General features: G+C 35.5%; 1 protein-coding gene across 3 annotated transcripts in view; it reads right to left on the reverse strand.

Annotated features, from left to right (window-relative positions):
- Positions 1–25,371, reverse strand: part of FAF1 (Fas associated factor 1) — a 520,342-nt gene that overhangs the window by 329,155 nt on the left and 165,816 nt on the right. For all 3 annotated transcript variants that reach the window (XM_023258678.2, XM_019836981.3, XM_019836980.3), the window contains one exon: positions 20,126–20,331. In XM_023258678.2, the coding sequence (XP_023114446.1) occupies positions 20,126–20,331 (206 nt within the window). The remainder of the gene's footprint in view (positions 1–20,125; positions 20,332–25,371) is intronic.

Here is a 25,371-nt window from a genome sequence, read left to right on the forward strand (position 1 = left end):
GAGTGAATGTGCACAATCAGGGGAGAGGGAGAGAGGGAGAGAATCTTAAGCAGGCTCCATGCCCAGCATAGAGCCTGACATGGGGGCTCAATCCCAGGACCATAAGATCATAACCTGAGTCAAAATCAAGAGTCAGACGCTTAACTGACGGAGTCACCTAGGTGCCACAAATATTTTAAAATACAGAAAATGATCATGATATAATACAAGTGAAAAAAACAGATTATGGGGTGCCTGAGTGGCATGGTTGGTTGAGGTCCAACTTCAGCTCAGGTCATGATCTCGAGGCCCACATCCGCCTCGCTGCTGTCACCCTGTGAGCACACAGCCCGCTTTGGATCCCCTGCCCCCATCTCTCTGCCCCTCCCCTGCTTGTGCTCTCACAGAAAATATTTTTTTTAAGTAAAAAAGCAAATTATAAAGCATTAGAGTCTATCTCAAGTCTGCAAAATATAAATTTATACAACAGATGTAGAATGAAAATGGAAATAAATGCAGCAAAATGTTAACTGCAGTTAAAAGTAGAACAGCTGACCATTTTACTTTTTTCATATTTTGTCTATTTCATATATTTTCTACAGTGAATACTGGAACAGGAATGGACTGGACATGAGAGATTTATAAACAGAGGGAGGCAATTTCTATGCCAGGACTCAAGAAAGAAAGTGTGGAGGCACCCTGAGGGTTGAGTTGGTTAAGTTCAGTAACTGAACCTTCAGTTCAGGGCATGATCTGACAGTTCGTGAGTTTGAGCCCTGCATTAGGCTCTCTGCTGACAGCACAGAACTTACTTCAGATGTACTGTCTCTCTTTCTCTTTCTCTTTCTCTTTCTCTTTCTCTCTCTCTCTCTCTCTCTCTCTCTCTCTCCCTCTCCCTCTCCCTCTCCCTCTCCCCCTCCCCCTCCCCCTCCCCCTCCCCCTCCCCCTCCCCCTCTTCCCTACTCTCTCTCTCCTAAAAATAAATAATCAGTAAATTTAAAAAAGAAAGAAAGGGTAAACAAAGCAATTAATATCTATTGAAAGGCGTTCTTCTAAGTACCAAGATGGTAACCATGTATATTGAGTACCAAGGGGAACTTGTTACAGATTTTAAGAAAATCTAGCAAAGCATTGGATGGCAAACAGAAAAGATGAAAACCTATTGGCACAGGATATTAAAATAACAAGACAAGAAATAGTAAATGAAAGTATACACTGCCTATGCTGAAAATGGAAAAGGTGATGCATAAGACAGTAATCTGTGAAATAGACTCTGTTTTTCAAGATGTAGTTCTTGAATCAATTTCATCAGAATCACCTATGTTGTTTGTTTTTTTAAAATGCAGATTTGCGGTCTCTACTCCATTACAGAATTAGAATCTAAATCTATGGAATTCAGCCCAGGACTTACATTTAATTAGCCCCCCAACTCACTCTGTAGGTGACTTTTATGCACACAAAATTAGAAAGACTCCTTTGAAGTTCAGCAACTTGTAGAGTCTGAGAATGAGAGGGATGGAGGAATAGAAGAAATGGCTTAGTTTTCAAGCATGTTGGTAACCAGCTCCATGTTGCTATGGGCTCTCCATGTTTTGTGGCAAACAACATGGATACTTCATTCTAGTTTAACTTAACAAAGACTTTTGCCTAAAGGTACCTTTCTGTCATACTACCCAACTGCTTAATTTGTCCTCTTGAGACTGTATTTTATTAATCTCTGAAGCTGCTTACATTAAGAGCTTAAAACATTTTAATTCCACACCTATCCTTAAGAGACTAGAAGAGCACCTGGCACATACATAGTAGGCAACCAATGAAATGAGAAATGGGTGCTTCTAAGGAAAAGAAAGCTGTAGGGCTAGAGAGGTAGGATAAGATCAGAGAGAAAAGGGTGTACATATATGCTAAACCAATGAGCTTGAACTTATCCTAAAAGGGTGCAGTTTGAGGAAATGAGATTTGGCAAATGTATACTCTTGTGAAACAACCACTTCAATCAAAATAAAGAACTTTTCCATGACCATGAAAGTTAACCCATATTTCCCCCATTTGTGGTCATTACCTCCCCTATCCCTAATTCCTGGCAACCACTGATCTGATTTCATTCACTAGTTTTGCCTTTCCAGGACATTATATAAATGAAATTATATAGATTCCTTTTGGCCTGGTTCCTTTCACTTAGCATAATATTTTGAGATTCATTCACTGTTACCTGCATTGGTAGTTTGTCACTTGTGATTGCTAGAAGTATTTCTTTTTTTTTTAATATAATTTATTGTCAAATTGGCTAACGTACAGTGTGTACAGTGTGCTCTTGGTTTTGGGGGTAGATTCCTGTGATTCATTACTTACATACAACACCCAGTGCTCATCCCAACAAGTGTCCTCCTCAATGCCATTACCCATTTTCCCCCTCTCTCCCGCCCTCCCCCAATCAACCCTCAGTTTGTTCTCTGTATTTTAGAGTCTTTCATGGTTTGCCTCCCTCCCTCTCTTTTGTAACTATTTTTTTCTCCTTCCTTCCCCCATTGTCTTCTGTTAAGTTTCTCAAGTTCCACATATGAGTGAAAACATGATACCTGTCTTTCTCTGACTTATTTCACTTAGCATAATACCTTCTAGTTCCATCCACATTGCTGCCAATGGCAGGATTTCATTCTTTCTCATTGCCAAGTAGTATTCCATTGTATATATAAATCGTATCTTCTTTATCCATTCATCAGTTGATGGACATTTAGGCTCTTTCCATAATTTGGCTACTGTTGAAAGTGCTGCTACAAACATTGGGATGCAAGTGCCCCTTTGAATCAGCACTCCTGTATCCTTTGGATAAATTCCTAGTAGTGTTATTGCTGGGTCCTAGGATAGTTCCATTTTTAGTTCTTTGATGAACCTCCACAGTTTTCCAAAGTGGCTGTACCAGTTTACATTCCCACCAACAGTGCAAAGGGGTTCCTGTTTCTCCACATCCTTGCCAGCATCTGTTGTTTCCTGATTTGTTCATTTTAGCCACTCTGACCAGTGTGAAGTGGTATCTGTGTGATTTTGATTTGTATTTCTCTGATGATGATGTTGAGCATCTTTTCATGTGTCTGTTGGCCATCTGGATGTCTTCTTTGGAAAAATGTCTATTCATGCCTTCTGCCCATTTCTTCACTGGATTATTTGTTTCTTGGGTGTTGAGTTTGGTAAGTTCATTACAGATTTTGGATACTAACCCTTTATCAGATATGTCATTTGCAAATATCTTTTCCCATTCCGTCAGTTGCCTTTCAGTTTTGTTGACTGTTTCCTTTGCAGTGGAGAAGCTTTTTATCTTGATGAGGTCCCAATAGTTCATTTTTGCTTTTAATTCCCTTGTCTTTGGGGATGTGTCGAGCAAGAAACTGCTGCGGCTGAGGTCAAAGAGGCTGTTGCCTGCTTTCTCCTCTAGGGTTTTGATGGTTTCCTGTCTCACATTAAGCTTTCATCCATTTTGAGTTTATTTTTGTGTATGGTATAGGAAAGTGGTCTAGTTTCATCCTTCTGCATGTTGCTGTCCAGTTCTCCCAGCACCATTTGCTAAAGAGACGGTCTTTTTTCCATTGGATATTCTTTCCTGCTTTGTCAAAGATTAGTTGGCCATACATTTGTGGGTCCAATTCTGTGTTCTCTATTCTATTCCATTGGTCTATGTGTCTGTTGTTGTGCCAGTACCATACTGTCTTGATGATTACAGCTTTGTAGTAAAGGCTAAAGTCTGGGATTTTGAGGCCTCCCACTTTTGTTTTCTTTTTCAGTATTACTTTGGCTATTCAGGGTCTTTTGTAGTTCCATACAAATTTTAGGATTGTTTGTTCTAGCTTTGAGAAGAATGCCAGTGCAATTTTGATTGGGACTGCACTGAATGTGTAGATTGCTTTGGGTAGTATTGACATTTTAACAATATTTATTCTTTCAACCCATGAGCATGTAATGTTTTTCCATTTCTTTGTGTCTTCTTCAATTTCCTTCATAAGTTTTCTATAGTTCTCAGCATACAGATCTTTTACATCTTTGGTTGGGTTTATTCCTAGGTATTTTATGGTTCTTGGTGGCTAGGAAGTATTTCATTACATGGTTGTACCACAGTTGTTTATCCACTCATATTTCAAATTTTCTTTTATAGTTTTAAAGTCTGTACTTTTTGTTTCCTATTTGGGGAAGAAATGGACAAACTCTGCCTAACCCAAACTCAAAATTTTCTTTTTCAAATTCTATAGTTTCAGCTCTTACACTTAGGTTTGTGAATTATTTGGGGCTAATTTTAGTAGGTGGTGTAAGGGCTAAGTTGCTGCTGTTTTACTGTTGCTTCCTCCTCCTCCTGTTGTTGTTGTTGTTGTTGTTGTTGTTGTTGTTGTTGTTTTGGCATTTCGGATATCCAACAGTGCTAACTGCATTTGTTGAGAAGATTTACAGAGTTGAATTAACTTGGCAAGTTGTAAAATACTGAGCAGGTAAACGTGAGGTCTATTTCTGGACTCTCTATTCTATCCCGATGACCTATTTGTCTTTCTTTGCTGATACTACATTGTCACATTTACTATCTTAAAATCAGTCTTAAAATGATGTGGCATGGAGCCATCCAAGTTTCTTCTTTTTCAAAATTCTTTTAACCATTTACACCATTTGCATTTTAATATAAATATTAGAATTAACTCATCAATATCTTTTTTATTAAAAAAAAACTGGAATTTTTATTGTAATTACACAGATTTTACAGATCAATGTGAGGAAAATGACATTTCAACAATTTGAGTCTTATAATTCATGAATATGATATTTATAATTCGTGAACATGATATATCTCTCCATTTATTTAGTTCTTTTTCTCAGCAATATTTTATGCTTTTCAGTGTAAGGCCTTGAGTATATTTTGCTAAATTTATCCCTTTTTAAAAATGGTATTGTAAAAAGTACTTTTAAAAATTTTACTTTCCAAATTGTTCACTGCAGTGTAAAGAAATACAATTGATTTTTGTATATGTGTATCAACACATATGTATCATGTATCTTTGTGTCATGTGACTATGCTAAATTCAATTATTAATTCTAGTAGCTTTTTTTGTAGATTCTTGGGGGCTACTTGATTATCATGTCATTTTTGAATGACAATGAGGCTTTGAATGACAATGTTGAACAGAAGTGGTACGAGTGAACATCCCTGCCTTATTCTCAACTTTAGGGTGAAAAGATTCAATCTGTCATCATTAGGTATATTAGGTGTAGGATTTAAATAAATGTCCTTTATCAGGTTGAGGAGTCTACTTTTATTTCTAATTTTGGAGTTTTTTGTTTTTTTTTTCAAATGGACATTGAATTTTGTTAAATGTTTTTTCTGTATCTGTTGATATGATCATATGGGTTTTCATGAAATTTTTTCTTTTTTTTATACTTATTTATTTTTGAGAGAGAGAGAGAGAGAGAGAGAGACAGCATGAGGGAGGGAGGGGCAGAGAGAGAAGGAGACACAGAATCTAAAGCAGGCTCCAGGCTCTGAGCTGTCTGCACACAGCCCAATGTGGGGCTCAAACTCACAAAGATCATGACCTAAGCCAAAGCTGGATGCTTAACCAACTTAGCCACCCAGGCACCCCGAAATTTTTTTCCATCACAGGAGTGGCATGATTGTATTTATACATTTTTTGAGAGATCACTCATCATTAAGTTGCAAATTATTCCTTATAAATTAGTTACATCTACATAGATTACTAGACTGTAAGTGCTTTTGTTGTTGTTGAGAGAGAAAGAGAGAGAGAGAGATAGCAAGTACAAGTAGGAGAGGAGCAGAGGAAGACAGAGAAAGAATTCTGTGTTGTTAGCACAGAAACTGACGTGGGGCTCAATCCCACAACTGTGAGATCATGACCCAATCTGAGGGTCAGCCAGGCACCCCTAGACTGTAAGTTCTATGAAGACAAATACCATGCTTCTTTTCTTCTCCATTCTATATCTAGGCTTGAATACAGTGCCTGAATTAGAGTAGAAAATATTTACTGAGGGAATAAACAAATGTGGAAACAAATGCAAATAGAACAAGAAGAACTATGAAGAATCAGCTAAAACTGAAAAAGACTAGAGGAAGAGAAAATAATTATTAGGAGGCTATCCGATTGAGGGTTGGTATTTCCACAACAGAACACTTAAGGGGCAAAAGATTAGGAATTTTCCAATTAGGGAAAACAAACAGACAAAACTTTCAAGTTTTCTACATGCCTAAGAATCCTGGAGAATTTCTTGTTGATGCTAGTCTATATAGAGTTTGAATTATTCTAATGACCAAGCCAAGAAATGAAAGCTACGCAATTTGCTCTGTTTTTCTAGGGTTATCACATATCCTTGGATTAACCTAAATCTTTGTATTTGTGGACAAAGAGTTAAATAAACTATGGCCGTCTCTTTGGACCTCACCAAACTAGAACCTATTTACCAAGTGTATAAAGGACTTTCCAAACCAAACCTGTTAATAGGATAGTCTAATATCCTCTAATGGCATAAATGACTAAAGGGGAGGGAGGGTTGGGAGAGCAGTAGAGGGAAGAGGATGAGCTCAAAAGTACAAAAATCCTAAAATACCAAAATGCACTAAGTTTTTACAAGAGATTAGTTGGTTGGCAGAGAGGTAATAACTAGCAATGCCATAAATCTTCCTAGTGCTTTCTCTTCTCTAGACTTCAGACTACTAAGATGGCAAACAAGTTGGCCTTAGAAATGGTCTGAACTAATCAGAAATTCAAGCTGTATAGGAACTGGGACTGTAGAAAAGGAAGTTTTTTGCAAGAAAATACTGCAACTAAAAGAAAAGAAGAGGGACAAGGCAAGATATTTTTAACCTAAAAGTTTTAGTATTAGGCCAGTGCTCATCCCCTTATTCCACATTCAACAAATATTTAATTAACGCTTACTATTGCCAAACAGCAAGTACAATATAAAAACAAGAAGAAATCATGCCTGTCTTTAAAGAACTCACAGTTTAACAGAAAGACAGACCTGTTGAGAAACTGTGAAATAACTGGTTTACAAAAATAGAGAGAATAAGCAGAGGGTAGGAAGTAATACCAATCAACACCTCACTGTGAGACTCTGATGAAACATCATTAAAAAGTGGTTCCAGAAATTAATACAGATTACACTAATAGGAATGACATGGCTCAATCAAGGAAGAGGAAAGATCAACTGTGATCTCTCAACCCAAAGTGGACACTAATTTGAGTGTCACATTGTACAAGCAAAATGACCTCCTAAAATTAACCATGCTTCTAAAATGGAAAAGTATCTGAAAGTGAGGCTTCAGAAAATACGACTAACAACAACTATCATCTATAGTATGCATTTTTCAGTTTTATTATGATATAATTGATATATTAGTTGAAGGTATGTAACATAATGATTTGCTATTATGTATACTGCAAAATGATTAGCACAATAAGTTTAATTAACATCACTTACCTCACATAGTTAGTCTTTTTCTTGTGATGACAACTTTTTAAGAGCTACTCTCTTGGCAAATTTCAAATATAAATACAGCATTGTTAACTATAGTCCCCATACTTTATACATTATCCCCATACAGTATGTATTTTAATTTCCATACAACTTTGTGCAATGGTTAAATGAACTAAAGATGTTTAGCCTGAAAAAATGGAGTAAAAACAGTACTGTTTTTAATAGTTGAAGAATTATTAAGGGAGAAAATACATTTACCTTGTAAGCTCCGTCTGTAAAAGGAAAGTGAGGTCAAAGGAATGTTTCTGAAAGCAACACTACATTATATGTTAACTAACTTAAATTTAAATAAAATCTTGTAGTGGGGGTGCACCTGGGTGGCTCAGTTGGTTAAGGGTGTGATGCTTGATTTTGGCTCAGGTCATGATCTCACAGTTGGTAAATTCAAGGACCGCATCAGCATCTTTGCTAATAGTGCAGAGCCAGATTGGGAGTCTCCCTTTCTCTCTGCCCCTCCCCTGCTCATGATCTCTCTGTCTCTCTCTCTCTATCTCTCAAGAATAAATAAATATTAAAAATAATTAAATTTTGAAAAGATAAGTAAATAGAAAAAAGAAAAAAGGAATGCAGCTTATAGGTGGCAACTCAAAATAAGGAAAAAGAAACACATGCAACTGATACCTCTTTTTTTGCATGTGGTTGGTATATAAAATGTTTATATTTATAAAACTTTAGACAGAGTTACTGAACAAATGAATTAATGCCTTAAAATTAACAAGCATTTCCACTGCTAAAAGTATTTAAACACACAGTAGGTGACCCTAAGACAAAAATGTGGAAAAGACTGCTTAATTTGTGGCCATACAGACTATTTTTACAGATCCCTCCACACTCATTAATCTCCATAAACCAGTAAGTTGCTTATTCTCTTTTCTCAGTTCTCACATCTATAAAATGGGGATACAGGTTCTGGCTGTCTCAAGGTAATGTGAAAATAAGTAAGTCAAGGAGTATAAAAGGACAGAGGCAGGGACTAAGGTAGGATCAGGGGAGGGAAGGGCAGCATAAATCTGTCACTGGTGGAAAGGGAGCGAGGTTCTCCTGAAGTGAACTGTTCAACTAACTGAAGACCACAACCCCAACTCTATGCTAAAGACCGCATATTCCTCATTATTCCTCCATATACATTATCATTCCTGCTTCTGTACTTTCCTTGCCTAGAATAAACTTACTTCCCCCGCCTAATGTGTCCACATAACAAATTTTGATTCATATTTCTTAATTCGGTCCTTCTCTGAAATCTTTCCTGACCACCCTCACAACCCTATCTATTCTCTTCCCATACCTCCAAGACACCAGCTAAAACTGAATATTCCTTTTCAATATCCTCATAGCACAATCTACATTCATAAGAGAAATTACTTTATTGGGAAGATCATGAGTTCTAGATTCAGTCTAAGATTGAATTTGTGACTTAGGAATTCTCTGATCTTCAGTTTATTCATCTTTGAAACAGGGATAACAATGACTGCTTCACAGTATTGTTCAACTGTTGTATAGGAACCAAGTACACTAAGCATAGTGGCTGTTGTACAATAGGTAATGTGAGCATATGTAATGTGTGTGTGTGTGTGTGTGTGAATAAATGAATGAGTGAATGAATGGATAGATGCCCTTTATTTCCATGTCTACTTCCCCCTCTTTATAGATATATAACATGGAGTCCTCTGGGATAATGACTCCCTTATTTTATGCACAATCTGAAAACAGCATAACATTAAGTAAGCCCAAAGTAATCAACAAACATTTATAATAAAATGATCCATTCTGATTAAACAAAAATCTTTTGGAATTTATGTCCTAACATTCAGCACTAATTGCTAAATATGAGACCTTGAGAAAGTAAAGTGCTATTTACTATTACAGCCATTACTGTGTGTTTTATTCCTTTAAACAGGAAAAAAAGTCATCTTAGAGTCTTTCAAAGGAAGATGATACAGAATTATCAGAGGGAGAAGAGACTGAAAGATAAATGGCACAAAATAAGATGCTAGAAAACATAAGTCTATGCTTCTTATCTTCATTGCTTTGCTTTGAATAAAATATGACATGAGTGATAAAAGTAGTTGAGGGAAAAATAATTTTAAATAAAGCTTAAAGACGCTTTATAAAATGGCAACTTTAAACTCTATACCAAACTGCTAACAGCAGGGACATAAGAATGAGAGAGAGGAAAAATATTCGTTTCTTTTTTATATACTTCTCTAAAATATATACTTCTCTTAAAATATTTTTTTTACTGAATAGAAGTTTTAGAAATGTGAAACTAGGTAAAAGAAACATTTCTAATGCATAAATGAGAATAAACTATGTACACGATGGCCCAGTCTGAGATGCTGCTTATTTATATATTAAAATAATTTTATAATTTGGGGAGTGTACAATTGTTGGCATAGAGGCAACAAATATCAGTTTGAAGACAGACCAAAGAACAGTGAGATTAATGTACGAAATTTGCAGACACCTCCCTCCCCCAAAGTACAAGCTATTATTAGTCCTCATCATTTCATGCTCACAACATTTGTGTAAGACAAATATGATTGCTACTTTCTTTCCACATGCATTAATAACAATAAAAAATAACCACTTATACAGTGTTTATTATTCATAAAGAGTGGCTGAGCACACAGGGTAAAGGCATATGCCAAAAATTACATGGTTAATCTGAGTTACAGAGTCAAGACTGGAAACTAAATTCACAGATTCAAGAAAAAAACTGGTTTGAAATATCCTAAACTACTTTTTCAAGCTCAAAATGCACTTGCTAAATGTTTTAACTCTTTACATACTCAATCTTATTCATTTCAACTCAAATGCTATCTAACATAATAAAAGTAGTTTCAGGATAGTAGATTAAAAACAGAAAAGAAAATGAGGCAAATGGTTAAACTAATTACAGACCTATTTTTCTATTTTCCATTCCAGAAATGAAACTAAGGCTCTGCTGAATAGGCCCAGCAAAAGTAAATTTTCTGGGAGCACTGATTCAACAAACTTTATTGAACAAATACCTGTATGTTAGGTTAAATCCTGTACTAATCGGCTATACATAAAACGAGACAATAATTCCCACCCTCAAGATCACACCATTTCACACTAGATAGTATTTTACAGAAGAACCAATGCTTTAAAATAATTCTTTAAATTTATTCAAAATAAGAAAACCCCGAAAGATTTTGTAACAAAACAAAACTGTAGAAACAAATAAATAAATAACACACTAAAAAATATTAACAAACTGATACAATTACCACTAGGTGTCACTCTGATATAAAGTTGTCAGCTGCCTTTAGGCTTGCTTTTATACATTGTAGAGTCTCCCTGGTAATAACCTGGAAAACTGCATCTTATTTACCATTTCTTTGCATTTTAACATTTATGCATACACAGAAAATTAGGATTTATACAATTCCTTAATAACAGTAAGTTGGTCCATATTTTTAAGTTTTCCTGTGGTATTTTAATATACATACAAATACATACATATGCTCATATATTGAGCCATTTATTTTCTCAACAGACTACTCTGTGCTAACCATTGTGCTTGGAGAATTTAAAGAATAAGACCTAGTCTCTGAATAGTTTGAGAAGTTAATAGTCACAAGGGAAACTTGAAAAGAATAAGATATTTTAAAATCCATTTTGCAAGTATATATATTTTATGGTATCATACAAGATGAATCAACTACTATGTCCACACAAATTAGGAAAGGCTTCATAAAGAAGAGATATTTACATGGAATATTAAAAGATGAGTATGAGTTTCCTAGAAAAACTAAAACAAGGAAGGGCAAATCAAACAGAATATAGGAAATAAGAAACCACTGAAAGATGTATAAGAAGATTTATATTCTAGAAAAATCATTATAGGGCAACTATGTAAAATATAGACTAGAGGAATAAAGGTAACAGAGATGATAAAAATAAAGGAAGGATTCAAGTGATATCACTGTAAAACTAATACAACTTAATCAGTCAAATGCAGTGAAAGAAGAAAAAAATCTTCCATAAGTTCCAAACATCCCTGCATACAACTTCCACAGTGATGCACATCAACAAACTTAATGAACACAGAGATGTGCAACATGATTCTTTGACTGGCATGCAATTCATAATAAAAGAATAACCATAATCCAAAACAAATTTAAAAAACTGGAATAGTTAGAAGAAGCAGGAGGTGTGTTGCACAATAACAATATGTGATATATAATTTATTTTGAGTCATATTTTATTTACAATATATTTGTAACTATCTTAATTGTATTTCTGTTTAAACAGAATGATTATTTGACTGTTTCCACTCTACCATACTTGGTCACAAGTCCGTTTTTAAAAGTGAATTATAAAGCCAACAGTTTTAACAAATGTGATCTCTGGAAATTCTACCATATGTTTTTGTAACAAAACTTTAACGCAGTTTCATAGATTATTCTCCAAATTAAGATAGAATTAAAGTGTAACATTAACATATCCAGACAAGATCCAGACAAGCCAGCATTTCTGATCACCATCTTTGAAATAAGTAGGGATATCACTCCCAGTGAGAGAACCAATGAAAAGGGTGGTTCAAGTGATCAAAATATCCTTTTACTTCCAACATATACCAAATATTCCATCAACCAAAAAAAATCAGGTCATTTTCAAATGAGAGTGTTAACTACTCAGCCACATGCTACAAAATAGCAGTTAAAATTTATTTAATAAAGGACTTCTTTACAGTTTTTTTTAACAGATAAAACAGATAATTTTAAGTAAAAGTGTGATACGGTACTGAGTTCTTTCCCCTATAATAAATACATTCATCACTAAACTAAGAAAGTAAAAGCCTAGTAAAAAACCCTACATAAGGAGTTTCCTACTAATACACCATGGATACCTTACCAATATTACTGAAAATCTATAGGAACAATAAGGAGGGTCAATTCTGACAAATTTCTATTGTAAAAATAAATAAAACTATTTTGCAAATATCAATAAATGGGCCTTTGGCATTTTAAAACTACAAATTCATTTTAAATATCAAAAACCTAGAAACTTACTTAAAAAAAAAAAAAAAGAACCAAACAGACACCTGGGTAGCTCAGTAATTGAACATCCGACTCTTAGTTTCAGTTCAGGTCATGATCTCACAGTCGTGAGATCAAGTCCCATGTCAGATTCTCTTTCTTCCTCTCTCTCTGTCCCACTCCCTGCTCGTGCATGCATATGTGCACAAACTCTCTCAAAATAAATAAATAAGCTTTTTAAAAAACATATTTTGGAGCTGAAGAATATAATAACTGAATTGAAAAAGTCATTAAAAGGGCACAATAGACTTGATCAACCAGAAAAAAAAATATGTGAACTTGAAGACAAGTCATTTGAAATTATCCAGTCAGAAGAGAAACAAGAAAAATGAAAAGAGAAAGAATGAAAAAAGCCTAGACAACTTATGGGAAACCATTAAAGGAGCAACACAGGCATTTATGGGAGTTGTAGAAAATAAGACAAAGGGTCAGAAGGCTTATTTGAAGAAATAATGGCTGAACAATTCCCAAAACTGGGGAAGGAAACAGACTTGCAGATTCATGAAGCACAAAGGATCCAAAAAATAATAAATCCTAAAAAGTTCATACCAAAAAACATTAAAATCAAATTGTCAAATTAAAGGACAAAAAGGAATCTGAAGGCAGCAAGTGAAAAAAGCTCATCACATAAAGGGAGCTGCCCCCAGTATCAGCAGATTTCTCAACTGAAACTTTGCAGGACAGAAGGGAAGAGAATAATATATTAAAAGTGTTGAAAGAAACTGCCAAAAAAGAATACTGTATTTCCAGTAAAACTGTTCCTCATATATTAAAGAGAAATAATGACTTTTCCCAGCTAAAAGCTGAGAAAGTTCAACAGTAGACCTGCCTTATAAGAAATGCTAAAGAGAGTACTCCAGTTGTAACAAAAGTATACCAGATAGCAACACAGGAGTATAAAGCTCACTGTTAATGGTAAATATATAGACACTACAAAAAACTTTACACAAGTACAGAATATTGTAATAATGATGATTAATAACTTATTCTGGTATAGAAGTTAAAAGAAAAAGTATACAAAATATAACTATAAAATGTTAATGGTACTTAACATGCAAAGATATAATTTGTGACATCGATAACAAAGGGAGGGAATAAAGAGTAGGTTTATGTATGACTTAAATTACCAGGTTAAAATAGATTATCAAAAATAGAAGATGTCTTGGGGTGCCTGGGTGGCGCAGTGGGTTAAGCGTCCGACTTCAGCCAGGTTACGATCTCGCGGTCCGTGAGTTCGAGCCCCGAGTCAGGCTCTGGGCTGATGGCTCGGAACCTGGAGCCTGTTTCCGATTCTGTGTCTCCCTCTCTCTCTGCCCCTCCCCCGTTCATGCTCTGTCTCTCTCTGTCCCAAAAATAAATAAAAAACATTGAAAAAAAAATAAAAAATAAAAAATAGAAGATGTCTTATGTAAGCTCCATGATAACTACAAAGAAAACAACTACAGAAGATGCAAAGAAAACAGCTACAGAAGATACACAAAAGAAATGGGGACAGGATCAAAGCATGATACTACAAAAAAAAAAAAAAAAAAAATCGGGGCGCCTGGGTGGCCCAGTCGGTTAAGCGTCTGACTTCGGCTCAGGTCATGATCTCGCGGTCTGTGAGTTCGAGCCCCGCGTTGGGCTCTGTGCTGACAGCTCAGAGCCTGGAGCCTGTTTTAGATTCTGTGTCTCCCTCTCTCTCTCTCGTCCTCCCCCGTTCATGCTCTGTCTCTCTCTGTCTCAAAAATAAATAAACGTTAAAAAAAAAAATCAACAAACAAAAAGGAAGACAGCAAGAGAGAGAAAGACAGAACAAAAGCTACAAGACAGAAAGGATATAATCAACAAAATGGCAACAGTTAAGTCCTCCCCAATTAGTAATTAGTTTAAATGTAAACAACCAAAAGACATAGGCTAGTTGGATTAAAAAAACAAAATTCAACTACATGGTATCTATAAGAGACTCACTTGAGATTCATGGACACAGAGAATGAGCGTGAAAGGATGGAAAAAAATTCTATGCAAATGGTAACCAAAAAAGAGCATTGTGACCACACTTACATCAGACTAAATAGACTTTAAGTCAAAAACTGTCACAAGAGAGATAAGATATAATGAGATATAATGATAAAAGAGTCAATTCACATACAGTAAGATGTAACAATTATACACATATGCTCTCAACATCAAAGCACCCGATATATACGAAACGAACAATGACAGAGCTGAGGGGAGAAATACACAACCACAATAATAGTAGGGGATTTCAATAATGGATACAATTTCTACACACAAGGTCAATAAGGAAACACCGGGCTTCAACACTAGACCAAATGGACCTAACAGACGTATACAAAACATTACACTGAACAGCAGCAAAATTCCAAGCACACATGGAGCATTCTTCAGGGTAGGTGACATGTCAGGTTATAAATGAATCTTAATAAATGTAAGAAGAAATAAGCAGAAGGAAAACTGCTATTGATTTTTAGTTTCATTATACTGTGATAGGAAAACATTCTCGGTACGATTTCAGTCTTCTTATATCTGTTAAGACTTGTTTGTGACCTAACAGCATATCTATCCTGGAAAATTCACAGATGTATAGAAATAACTTAGGCCTGAACAACCAAAAGAGCAAAGAAAAAAATCGTAAGAGAAATTAGAAAATATCTTGAGACAAATGAAAACAAAAACACGACATACCAAAACTTCAGGGATGCAGGAAATGCCTACATTAAAAAAGAACAAAGATCTAATACACAACTTAATTTTACACCTCAAGTAACTACAAAAACAGAAACAAGCTGGGGCGCCTGGGTGGCTCAGTCGGTTAAGCGTCCGACTTCAGCCAGGTCACGATCTCGCGGTCCGTGAGTTCGAGCCCCGCGTCAGGCTCTGGGCTGATGGCTCAGAGCCTGGAGCCTGTTTCCGATTCTGTGTCTCCCTCTCTCTCTGCCCCTCCCCCGTTCATGCTCTGTCTCTCTCTGTCCCAAAAATAAATAAACGTTGAAAAAAAAAAAAAAAACAACAGAAACAAGCTAAGCCCAAAGTTAGAAGAAGGGAGGAAATAATAAAGATTAGAGCAAAAATGAAAAGAGAATAGAAAAACAATTTTAAAAAATCAGCAAAACTAAGAGTTGAGGCTTGAAAAGATCAAGAAAAAAATGGACAAACTTTTACCCTAAACTAAGAAAAAAAAGAAAGACTCAAGTAAAACCAGAAAGGAAAAAGTAGACATTACAACTGATGCTGCAGAGATAAATACAGAGACTACTATAAATAATTATATGCCAACAAATGGGATAGCCTAGTAAAATGGGTAAATTCATAGAAACATATAAACTACAAAGACTGAATCACAAAGAAATAGAAAATCCAAACAAATCTATAACTAGTAAAGAGTAATCAGTAATTTAAAAAATCAGTAACTAGTAAAGAGTAATCAAAAAAAAAAAAAAATCAAAATCAGGGCACCTGGATGGTTCAGTCAGTTAAGTGTCCTATTTCGGCTCAGGTCATGATCCACAGCTTGGGGGTTCAAGCTCCACGTTGGACTCTGTGCTGACAGCTCAGAGCCTGGAGCCTGCTTCAGATTCTGTGTCTCCGTCTCTCTCTGCCCCTCCCCTAATTTCTCTCTCTCTCTCCCTCCCTCCCTCCCTCCCTCTCTCCCTCTCTCCCTCTCTTTGCCCCTCTCCTGCTTGCTCTCTCTCTCTCTCTCTCTCAAAAATAAACATTAAAAGAAAAAAAAAATAATCAAAATCAGTAATCAAAAACCAACAAAGAAAAATTCAGCACCAGATGGTTTCATTGGAGAATTCTACCAAATATCTGAAGAAAAATTAACCTCACTCTTTTCAAACTCATCCCAAAAATTAAGGCAGAGAGAACACTTCTGAATTCATTTTATGAAGCCAACATTACCCTGATGCCAAAGCCAAACAAAGACACTACAAAAACAAGAACAAAAACTATTACCCAATATCCCTGATGAATATAGATGCAAAAATCCTCTACAAAATATTAGAAAACCAAATTCAACAGCACAGTAGAAAGATCATACACCATAACCAAATGAAATTTATGCATGTGATACAAGGATGGTTCGACACATGGAAATCAATGTGATATATACCATATTAATGAAATGAAGAGAAAAATATTACACAATCATCTTAAAATATGCAGAAAAAGCATTTGACAAAATTCTCCAACATTTCATGATAAAAATACTCAAACTAGAAACAGAAGAAAATTATTGCAACATAATAAAGGCCATATATGAAATATCCACAGCTAATATCATACTGAATGGTGAAAACTAAAAACTTTTCCTCTAAAGATCATGAACAATTCAAGAATGCCTGTTGCCACTTCTATACCACACAGTATCTGAAGTCCTAGCCAGAATGATTAGACAATAAAAAGAAATAAAAGGGATCCAAATCAGAAAGCAAGAAATAGAATTATCTGTTTCCAGATGATATTATATGTAGAACACCCTAAAGATCCTATTAAAAAAATAAAACCTGCTAGACCTAATAAACAAATTTGGCAATGTTGCAGGAATACAAAATTTACATACAAAAACTAGTTATATTTCATACACTAACAACAAATAATCTAATAAGGAAACTAATAAAACTATCTCATTTACAGTAGCATCAAAAAGAATAATATACACAGGAATAAATTTAGCCAAAGAGACAAAAGACTTGCACAATGAAAACTACAAAACAATGCTAAAAGAAAGTAAAGATGAAACAAATGAAAAGACATCACATGTTCATGGATTGAAAGACTTATTAATATTGTTAAAATAACCATACTACTCATAGCAACCTACAGATTCAATGTGATCCCTAACAAAATCCCAATGGCATTTTTGCAGACATTTTTGCAGAAAACAATGTTAAAATTCATATGGAACCACAAAGGACCCTATGTAGCCAAAACAATCTTGAGAAAGAAGAATAAAGCTGGGGGCCTTGTATTTCCTGACTTCAAAACATTTTACAAAGTAATCAAGACAGTATGGTACTGGCCTAGAGAAAAACACATTGACCAATGGAACAGGTAGCAACCCCAGAAATTAATCTATACATATATGTCAAATGATTTGACAAGAGTGCCAAGTCTACACAATCGGGAAAAGATAGTCTCTTTAACAAACAGTGTAGGGAAAACTGGATATCCATGTGTGAAAGAGTGAAATTGGACCTTTATCTTATTCCATGCACAAAAACTAACTCAAAATGGGGAGGTAGGCAGGCATGGGCTAGTGGGTAAGGAGTATTAAGGAGGGCACACGTTGTGTTGAGCATTCGCTATTATATGTAAATGATGAACCACTAAATTCTACTCCTGAAACCAATATTACACTAGATGTTAACTAACTAGAATTTAAATAAAATTTTGAAAAAAAAAAAACCAAACCATAGACTTAAACATAAGATCTGAAACTATAAGACTCCTAGAAGAAAATATAAAGCAAAAGCTTCATTAACATTGGTCTTGGCAATGATTTCATGGATATAACACAGAAGCATAGACAACAAAAGTAAAAATAGACAAGTGGGACTAGATTAAACAAAAAACTGTGCAGCAAAGGAAACAATGAGTATAAATATAAAGGCAACCTACAAAATTGGAGAAAATATTTCTAAAGCATATATCTGATAAGGGGTTAATATTCAAAATATATAAAGAAATCCTACAATCCAACAGCAAAAAAGTAATAACCTGATTTAAAGATGGGCAAAGGCCTTGAATGGGTATTTCTCCAAAGAAAACATACAAATTACCAACAGGTATATGAGAAGATGTTCAGCATCACTAATCACCATGGAAATCCAAACCCAAACCACAATGAGATATCACTTCATACCTGTTAAGATGGCCATTATAAAACAAAAACAAAGCAGAAAATAGCAAGTGTTGGCAAGGATATGGAGAAATTGGAACCCTTGTTCATTATGGGAATGTAAAATGGTGTGGCCATTATGAAAAAAGTAACAATGGTGGAGCCATTATGATAAAAGTATGAACATTCCTCAGAAAATTAAAAATAGAACCACACGTGATCCAGCAATCCCACTTTTGGGTATTTACCCAAAAGAATTAAAAGCAAAATCTTGAGAGATATTTGCAATCTCTTGTAGCATTATTCACAATATCCAAGAGGCGAAAACAACCTAAATGTCCACAGATGGGCAAATGGATAAGGAAAATGTGGAATATACATACAATGGAATATTCTTCATCATTAAAAAAAGAAGAAAATCCTGTAATTTGCTACAATATAGACGAAGCTTGAGGATATCATACTAAGTGAAATGAGCCAGACACAGAAAGACAAATACTGTATGATTCCACTTCTAGAATAGATTTAAAGTATTCAAAGTAATCTAAGCAGAAAGTTGAATGATGGTTGCCAGGGGCTGGTAGAAGGGGAAAATGGGGAGTTGCTAGTCAATGGATACAAAGTTTCAATTATACAAGATGAAAAAGTTCTGCTTTCTCAAGATATGCTGTACAACAATGTACATATAGTTAACAAAACTATATTGTACATTTAAAAATTTAAGAGGATAGATATATTATGCACTTTCCTTTACCACAATTTGGGAGCAGGGGAAGGAATCTATAGGAGAATACTGGGGGCATGGGAATGAGTATGGGAAGAAATAGATGGACTAGGAAAGAAATCTGGGCAGAAGAAGATATGTGTACAAAGGATCTAATAACCTATTCAAGGAACTGAAACAAGTCCATAAGAACTTAGGCATGGTGAGCAAGGACAAAAGTGGTAACAGATGAAAACTAGAAATGGAACAGGGGCCTGATCAAGCAGAGACTTAACAGGCCATGGTAAAAAGACTTTAATTTTATCCTAAACCAATGGGAAGTCTCTAAATGGCTTTAAGTAAGGGAATAACAATCTGATTAGTGTTTGAGAATGATCAATCTTTTAACAGTTTAGCTTTTTCTCTGTAGTGTACTTCAATTAATAAAATTAAATACAATTAGGAAAGATCTCCCTAAAAAAGAACAAAGGCAAAATTTCAGAAAGATTTGGAATTTAGATTTTAGGCAAAACTACAGTAATGGGTCAAATAATCTGAATCAAACGTGAATTCAACACAGTTTCTCTGTAGAAATTTGGCAAAATCTGTCCAACAATGGCACACATACACTTTAAGTTTCCTTTGAAAAGCTGGCAGGGAGAAGGGTATTAAGTCTTATTTCTGATTTCTCATTAACCATAACATGAAAAATGAATGGATTTCAGCTATAAAGTCCAATACACCATATACTTAAAGTTCAATTTGCATCTGCCCTAAAAGAACATCTTACACTATTTCATATAAGTGGAACAAAAAAATTATTCTCAAACTTGCCTCAATATCAACACAGTGTTTTAAAAATGCAGCATAATTATCTGTATGGAAAATATCAGTTTCAATTTGCTCTCTCTCCCTTCTTATTGGCAGTCAACTCAAAAGAAAAGGATATAAATGAAATATTTACCTAAGAAATTATTTATGAAGGCTTTATGTTAGGAAAAAACTTACCAACAGTACAGCTGTCTTCAAGTACCACATCAACATTTCTGTCTCTGTACTCAACCCTGAAGTCCAGCATCCGAGGTTGCCTTTCTACAATTTGCCTAGATGGCATTACAGGTCGAAATGCTGAAGAAGAAGAGGGAGCGGGAGCTGAAGCTGGGTGACTTGTTGGATCAAATGCAGGTCCTGGTATGGTCTCACCTCCATAGTCACTGAAATATTGACATAAAAAGGATTATCATCAACCAAATCATTACAAATTACCACTAAGGATCCATTTCCATTCCTGGCTAGTGTTGATCTTCCTATCTTATGTTGTACTTCCTCCATAAAATCTTTCCTAGTGACTGAAGGCCACATTATTCTCCCTCCCATCCTTGACTTTCTATGTCTATTAACAGTATCATACATATCATTTAGCATTTAATCAGGTTTTTGCCTCATTGTTAATAATGTTAGTAAAACATTATTTTAGTTTCTATGAATTAAGAACAGTGTCTTCATTCACTTTCATTTACTCACTGAAGCACATTATTTAATTCATTAACTCTACTTTCCACAAAACTATTTCATAACTTTACCATCCTTAAACTTCCATTCTCCCTATCACACTCCTCAGCCTTTTTAAACTTTTTTTTAAGATTATTTATTTATTTTGAGAGAGAGACAGCACAAGTTGGGAAGGCAGTGACAGAGAAGGAGAAAGAGAAACCCAGGCAGGCTCTGTGCTGCCAGAGCAGAGCCCGACCCAGGGTTCAAACTCACAAAACCGTGAGATCAGGACCTAAGCCAAAACCAAGAGACAGACATTTAATGAACTGAGGCACCCAGGTGCCCTGCACTCCTCAATCTTAAAAGATGATTTTTTTCCTACTGTGCAGAGAAAACGGATGCATGCCATCAAGAGGAAATTCCTTTACCTTTCTGATATCAAATCCACAAACTACCCATCATATGTACTCTTTTTTTTCTATAAAACAGAGGAGACATCGTTCTATCTATACAAAATCTAAAACCATCTTCTAATAGCTTTGCATTATGGATTATGCTTTTCCTTTCTAGTATCTTCAACATCTCCTCTTCTGGATTCTTCTCAATAACATTTAAACACGTTCAAGTCTTAAAAATAAAATCTTTGCTCTGCCCACTTAATAGTTATCTCATTTGTAAAATGGGAAAATTAATTATATTTGCAGGGATTAAATCAGGTAAACATATGAAAAGCTTAGCACAATGCCTGGTGTCTAGTAAGATCTCAAACCTCAAACTCCATATATCCAAAGTTTAACTCCTTAATGTCTCCCCAAGCCTGATCCTCCTTCCATTATTCCTCACATTAGCCACCCAACCAGAAACTCCTGGCATTATCCTTAACACCATCTTAAGTCATAAGTCATCCACCTTTCCCCTCTGAAGCTGACACCCTGGGGCAAGTCACAAGCACCTCATGTATGGTTTGATGCAAAAGCCTAATGTCTATGTACCCCTTGCTCCCTTGCATGTCATTCCAGATCACCACTAAAATGAAATTAAAGACAGAAATGTCTTAATATTTTTCTTCGATACTCCCCTCTGGTCTTTATACAGAGCTAAAGAAGCATATAAGTCCTTGTATGATCCATATCCTATCTACCTTCCCATCCTTAGCTTGCTATGCTATCTCCATCTCTCTATGCTAATAGCCACAACAGCCTTTCATTTCTTCCATCTTACCTTGATCCTTCCCATTTCATGGGGGAACACACACTATTCCTTCTAAGAATATTCTTCCCATCTCATCCCTATATTCCATCTTTCTTCTAGTTAATTATATTCATACATATCTCAGATTGAACATTTTTCAACTCAGAGCATGTTTCACTACCTTAGACTGGTTCTAATTCCTCACCACCAACAATTATAATTGGTATTAATCATTTGACATTTAAGACCCCCGTAGAATTTAAGTTCCACAAGGGCAAAGTTCCCATTTGTGTTTTTAATGGCCATATTTTCTGCCTAGAGCTCAAGAATTCACAGAGAAGGTACTTAGATATTTAACAAATAAGTAAAGAAATAATTATTAAATGATTTGGTTTTTCTCTCACTTAATTTATCATATGTAGCCACTTTTTCCCCCATTGCTGGGAGGAATAGGAAAGAAGGGAATATAAGGAATGCTTCCATTGATACATTATTGTATATATGTTCCACCACTAAAACTACAAGGTCACAAGCTCTATTCTAAAACATCTTTTTTCTCACCCTAAATTTGAGGAAAAACAATGGACTGGCAACCTGAACAGGACCAAGAATGACTAAAAACACACAAATAAGCAGTATTCATTCAAGTCAGGAAAAAAAAATTACATTTACCTCACACTATTGCTTTGATTAGTGTTAACCAAATTTATATTACAAAATTGATTTAGTGAGTTGTGTGATCAGTCTTTTAAAGAACAGGATAGGAAACAAATTATCAGCATGTGGCACTTAATAGTTAGGACCAAGTATTGGTTCCTAAACTTTTTGATTCTGATACATATTTGCATATGTGTGTTTTGGATTCCAAGCATTCCTCATTGTAGGTCCTGGCCAAAAAAGTGTGAAAATGACTAGCTTAGATCTCAGAGTTAAGATACTCTAGTAATCACTGATGCAAATACAAAACCCAAAACTCCCAGCTGTTAAGCTCAAGGAAAGTAATCTTAGAAGGAAGACATGGAAAAGAAAATGACCAAAGCAGGAAAGACTATAACTGTTGGAATTCAAATTGAGCTCCTAAATATCTATGAACAGAATGTTGTGTAAGGTTACTTAGTATCTCTAAATTTTGTCACAACTTCCCAGAACCTCGGAAAAATAGCTGAAGTTAATAGGCTGGTCACTGACTTACTGTTTGCTTAACTCCAAATTCATTCTTCTTTTAAATATTTTTTTTAATGTTTATTTTTGACAGAGAAAGAGAGTGCGAGCAGGGGAGGGACAGAGACAGAGGGAGACAAAGAATTCAAAGCAGGCTCCACGCTGTCAGTGCAAAGCCCAACATGGGGCTCAAACCCCAACATGGAGCTCAAACCCACAAACCATGAGATCACTATCTGAGCTGAAACCAAGAGTCGGGAAGCTGATTGAGCTACCCAGGCACCCCCAAATTCATTCTTCTATAGTCTATACTGTGATGCTGGTGCTAGCATTCTCCAAAATTCTATTTATTTTGGCATATGTTTCCCTAATAGATTCTGCATATAGGGGATACTAGCTAGGGATTATTTGTGAGGAGAGAAGGAAAGACTTCCTTCTTCCTGTTTGCATATATTTCTATCAGTACCATCCTGTAGCTTTCAGTCTCCTGCTTTTTTCAGCATTCATATAACCAGTTTCTTGACATCTCCTCAGATACCAGTAGCAGCTAAACAGTATGCATTCCACAGTGGCCTAATCCTCACTCGGATCCAAGGGGCTCCTCTGAGCTTCAAAGTTCTGTTAATCCCTTTGACCTAGACCTAAGAGTGCTGACTTCCTGAAGCAGTTATTATATCAAAGTTTTTTCAGTTTACTTTTTTACTGTTCCATACCTGTGTAACCAATCCTACATTAAATTCCCTTTGTTGAAATACCCATTTCTTTTTTGATAATGGAGGCATCACAGGAAACAAAATTCAGGAATTGGCTTGATTATGTCCTTGACCTTCAATACACTGCTGAGCTCCTTGCCAATGGAAAATGAGATGCTAGTGATCCAAGTCATGCACTGGCATAATGATTAATTACATTATCACTTACAGTTCATTATGATCACATGCCTATTAAAACAAGTGCCTAAGGGGACCAAATGGCTATTGCACTTGGCCATTATGATAGTAATGACAATAAAGACTAGGAGCTGGCTGCTTCTGAATCTAATGGAAAGCTTAACAGAAGAAAATGACACACTTAGGGTTATTAACTTTCAGTTCAAGCCATGAGAAGAAAGCTATAGAACTTCTGAAGTAGCACTTTCTTATTTCCTATAACCACAGGTATGATCCTGCTGAGAATCACACACAAAATTTAATTTTGCAGCTTGCATAATTATAGTGAAAGTTGAATATATATACTTACTAAATCTCTTCTGTGAAAATTACAGCACAGTTTTCAAAGGAGTGGGATCCTAAAATATGGAATGGGGATACCCAAATGGGTTCAGATGAAGGTTACAATCTTGAATCCATGGTGTCCTTCTGAACCTCTTTTGTAAGCAGAGACATGACTAAAGTTAGCCTCCTCTTGTTGAAAACTAGTAATGATCTTACTTGAGACCATTGCCTTGAAAAGGGATGCCTATTCTCAAAACCTACCCCCACCATTCCTTCTTGCCTCTAAAATCAAATTGAGGTAGGCTCCAAGAAAGTAAGTACAATGTTTTAACTGAGCGAGGGCTTAAATCCAAAAATAATTATAAAATTTTGATAAATTATATCAGTAAAAACCTAGGGAACAGGCAAGGAAATCAATTTGAAGCGAATTTGACCAAAAGAGTTTGGGTAGGGCCAAATATAACATGTTTGCTTAAGCAGCTCTAAGTACCTCTAATAGTTTGCTTGTTGACTGAAACTTAAGTCCCAAAGGAGTCTACATTTAATAAGGATGAAATGCCCAAACTTTCCTGGCAAAATGTAGAAGAAATTCAGATGCTTAGAAAAATAAAGCTTAAGTGGATTACCATGTACAGTCTGAACATACATATAGCTTCCTAGTACATCACCCATGAGGTCCCAGAGGACAAGGACATTGCACTAAAGCATTCAGAAATACATTTATTTGTAAAAGTGTCTGCCTTCTTAAAAAAAACTGCAGAGGCTGTCTTCTGTGGATTGGGAATGACATGGGGAGATGAAACCACTGAATAAGCCTCCCTAATGGGCATGATGAGATGCCAGAGTGTTGAGGTCAAATGGCAGAATTTAGTAAGAAGAAGGTGGGAACAATTATGTTAACAGACAACAGAGACAAAATGCAGCAATCAGAAGATTTCAACCTCCAGAGATCTTTAGAAGTATTGAACTGAACATGATTGTATCTAAGGAACAAAATTAAAAGTCAGCCAACTAAAATATTACTTGATCTAAAAACATGAGAAACCCTAGACCTGGTAGCCTAAAACCTGAGGTCCATAACCACAAAGGAGAGTCATAGTCACTCTCAGTTTCCAAACACAAGTTGTTTCACAAAGCCCCTGATCCCCACAAAGACAATGCAACAGGACCACACATATATATTGTAAATTTTCC

Source organism: Felis catus, chromosome C1 (genome assembly GCF_018350175.1).
Source record: "Felis catus isolate Fca126 chromosome C1, F.catus_Fca126_mat1.0, whole genome shotgun sequence".
NCBI classification, from domain to species: domain Eukaryota; kingdom Metazoa; phylum Chordata; class Mammalia; order Carnivora; family Felidae; genus Felis; species Felis catus.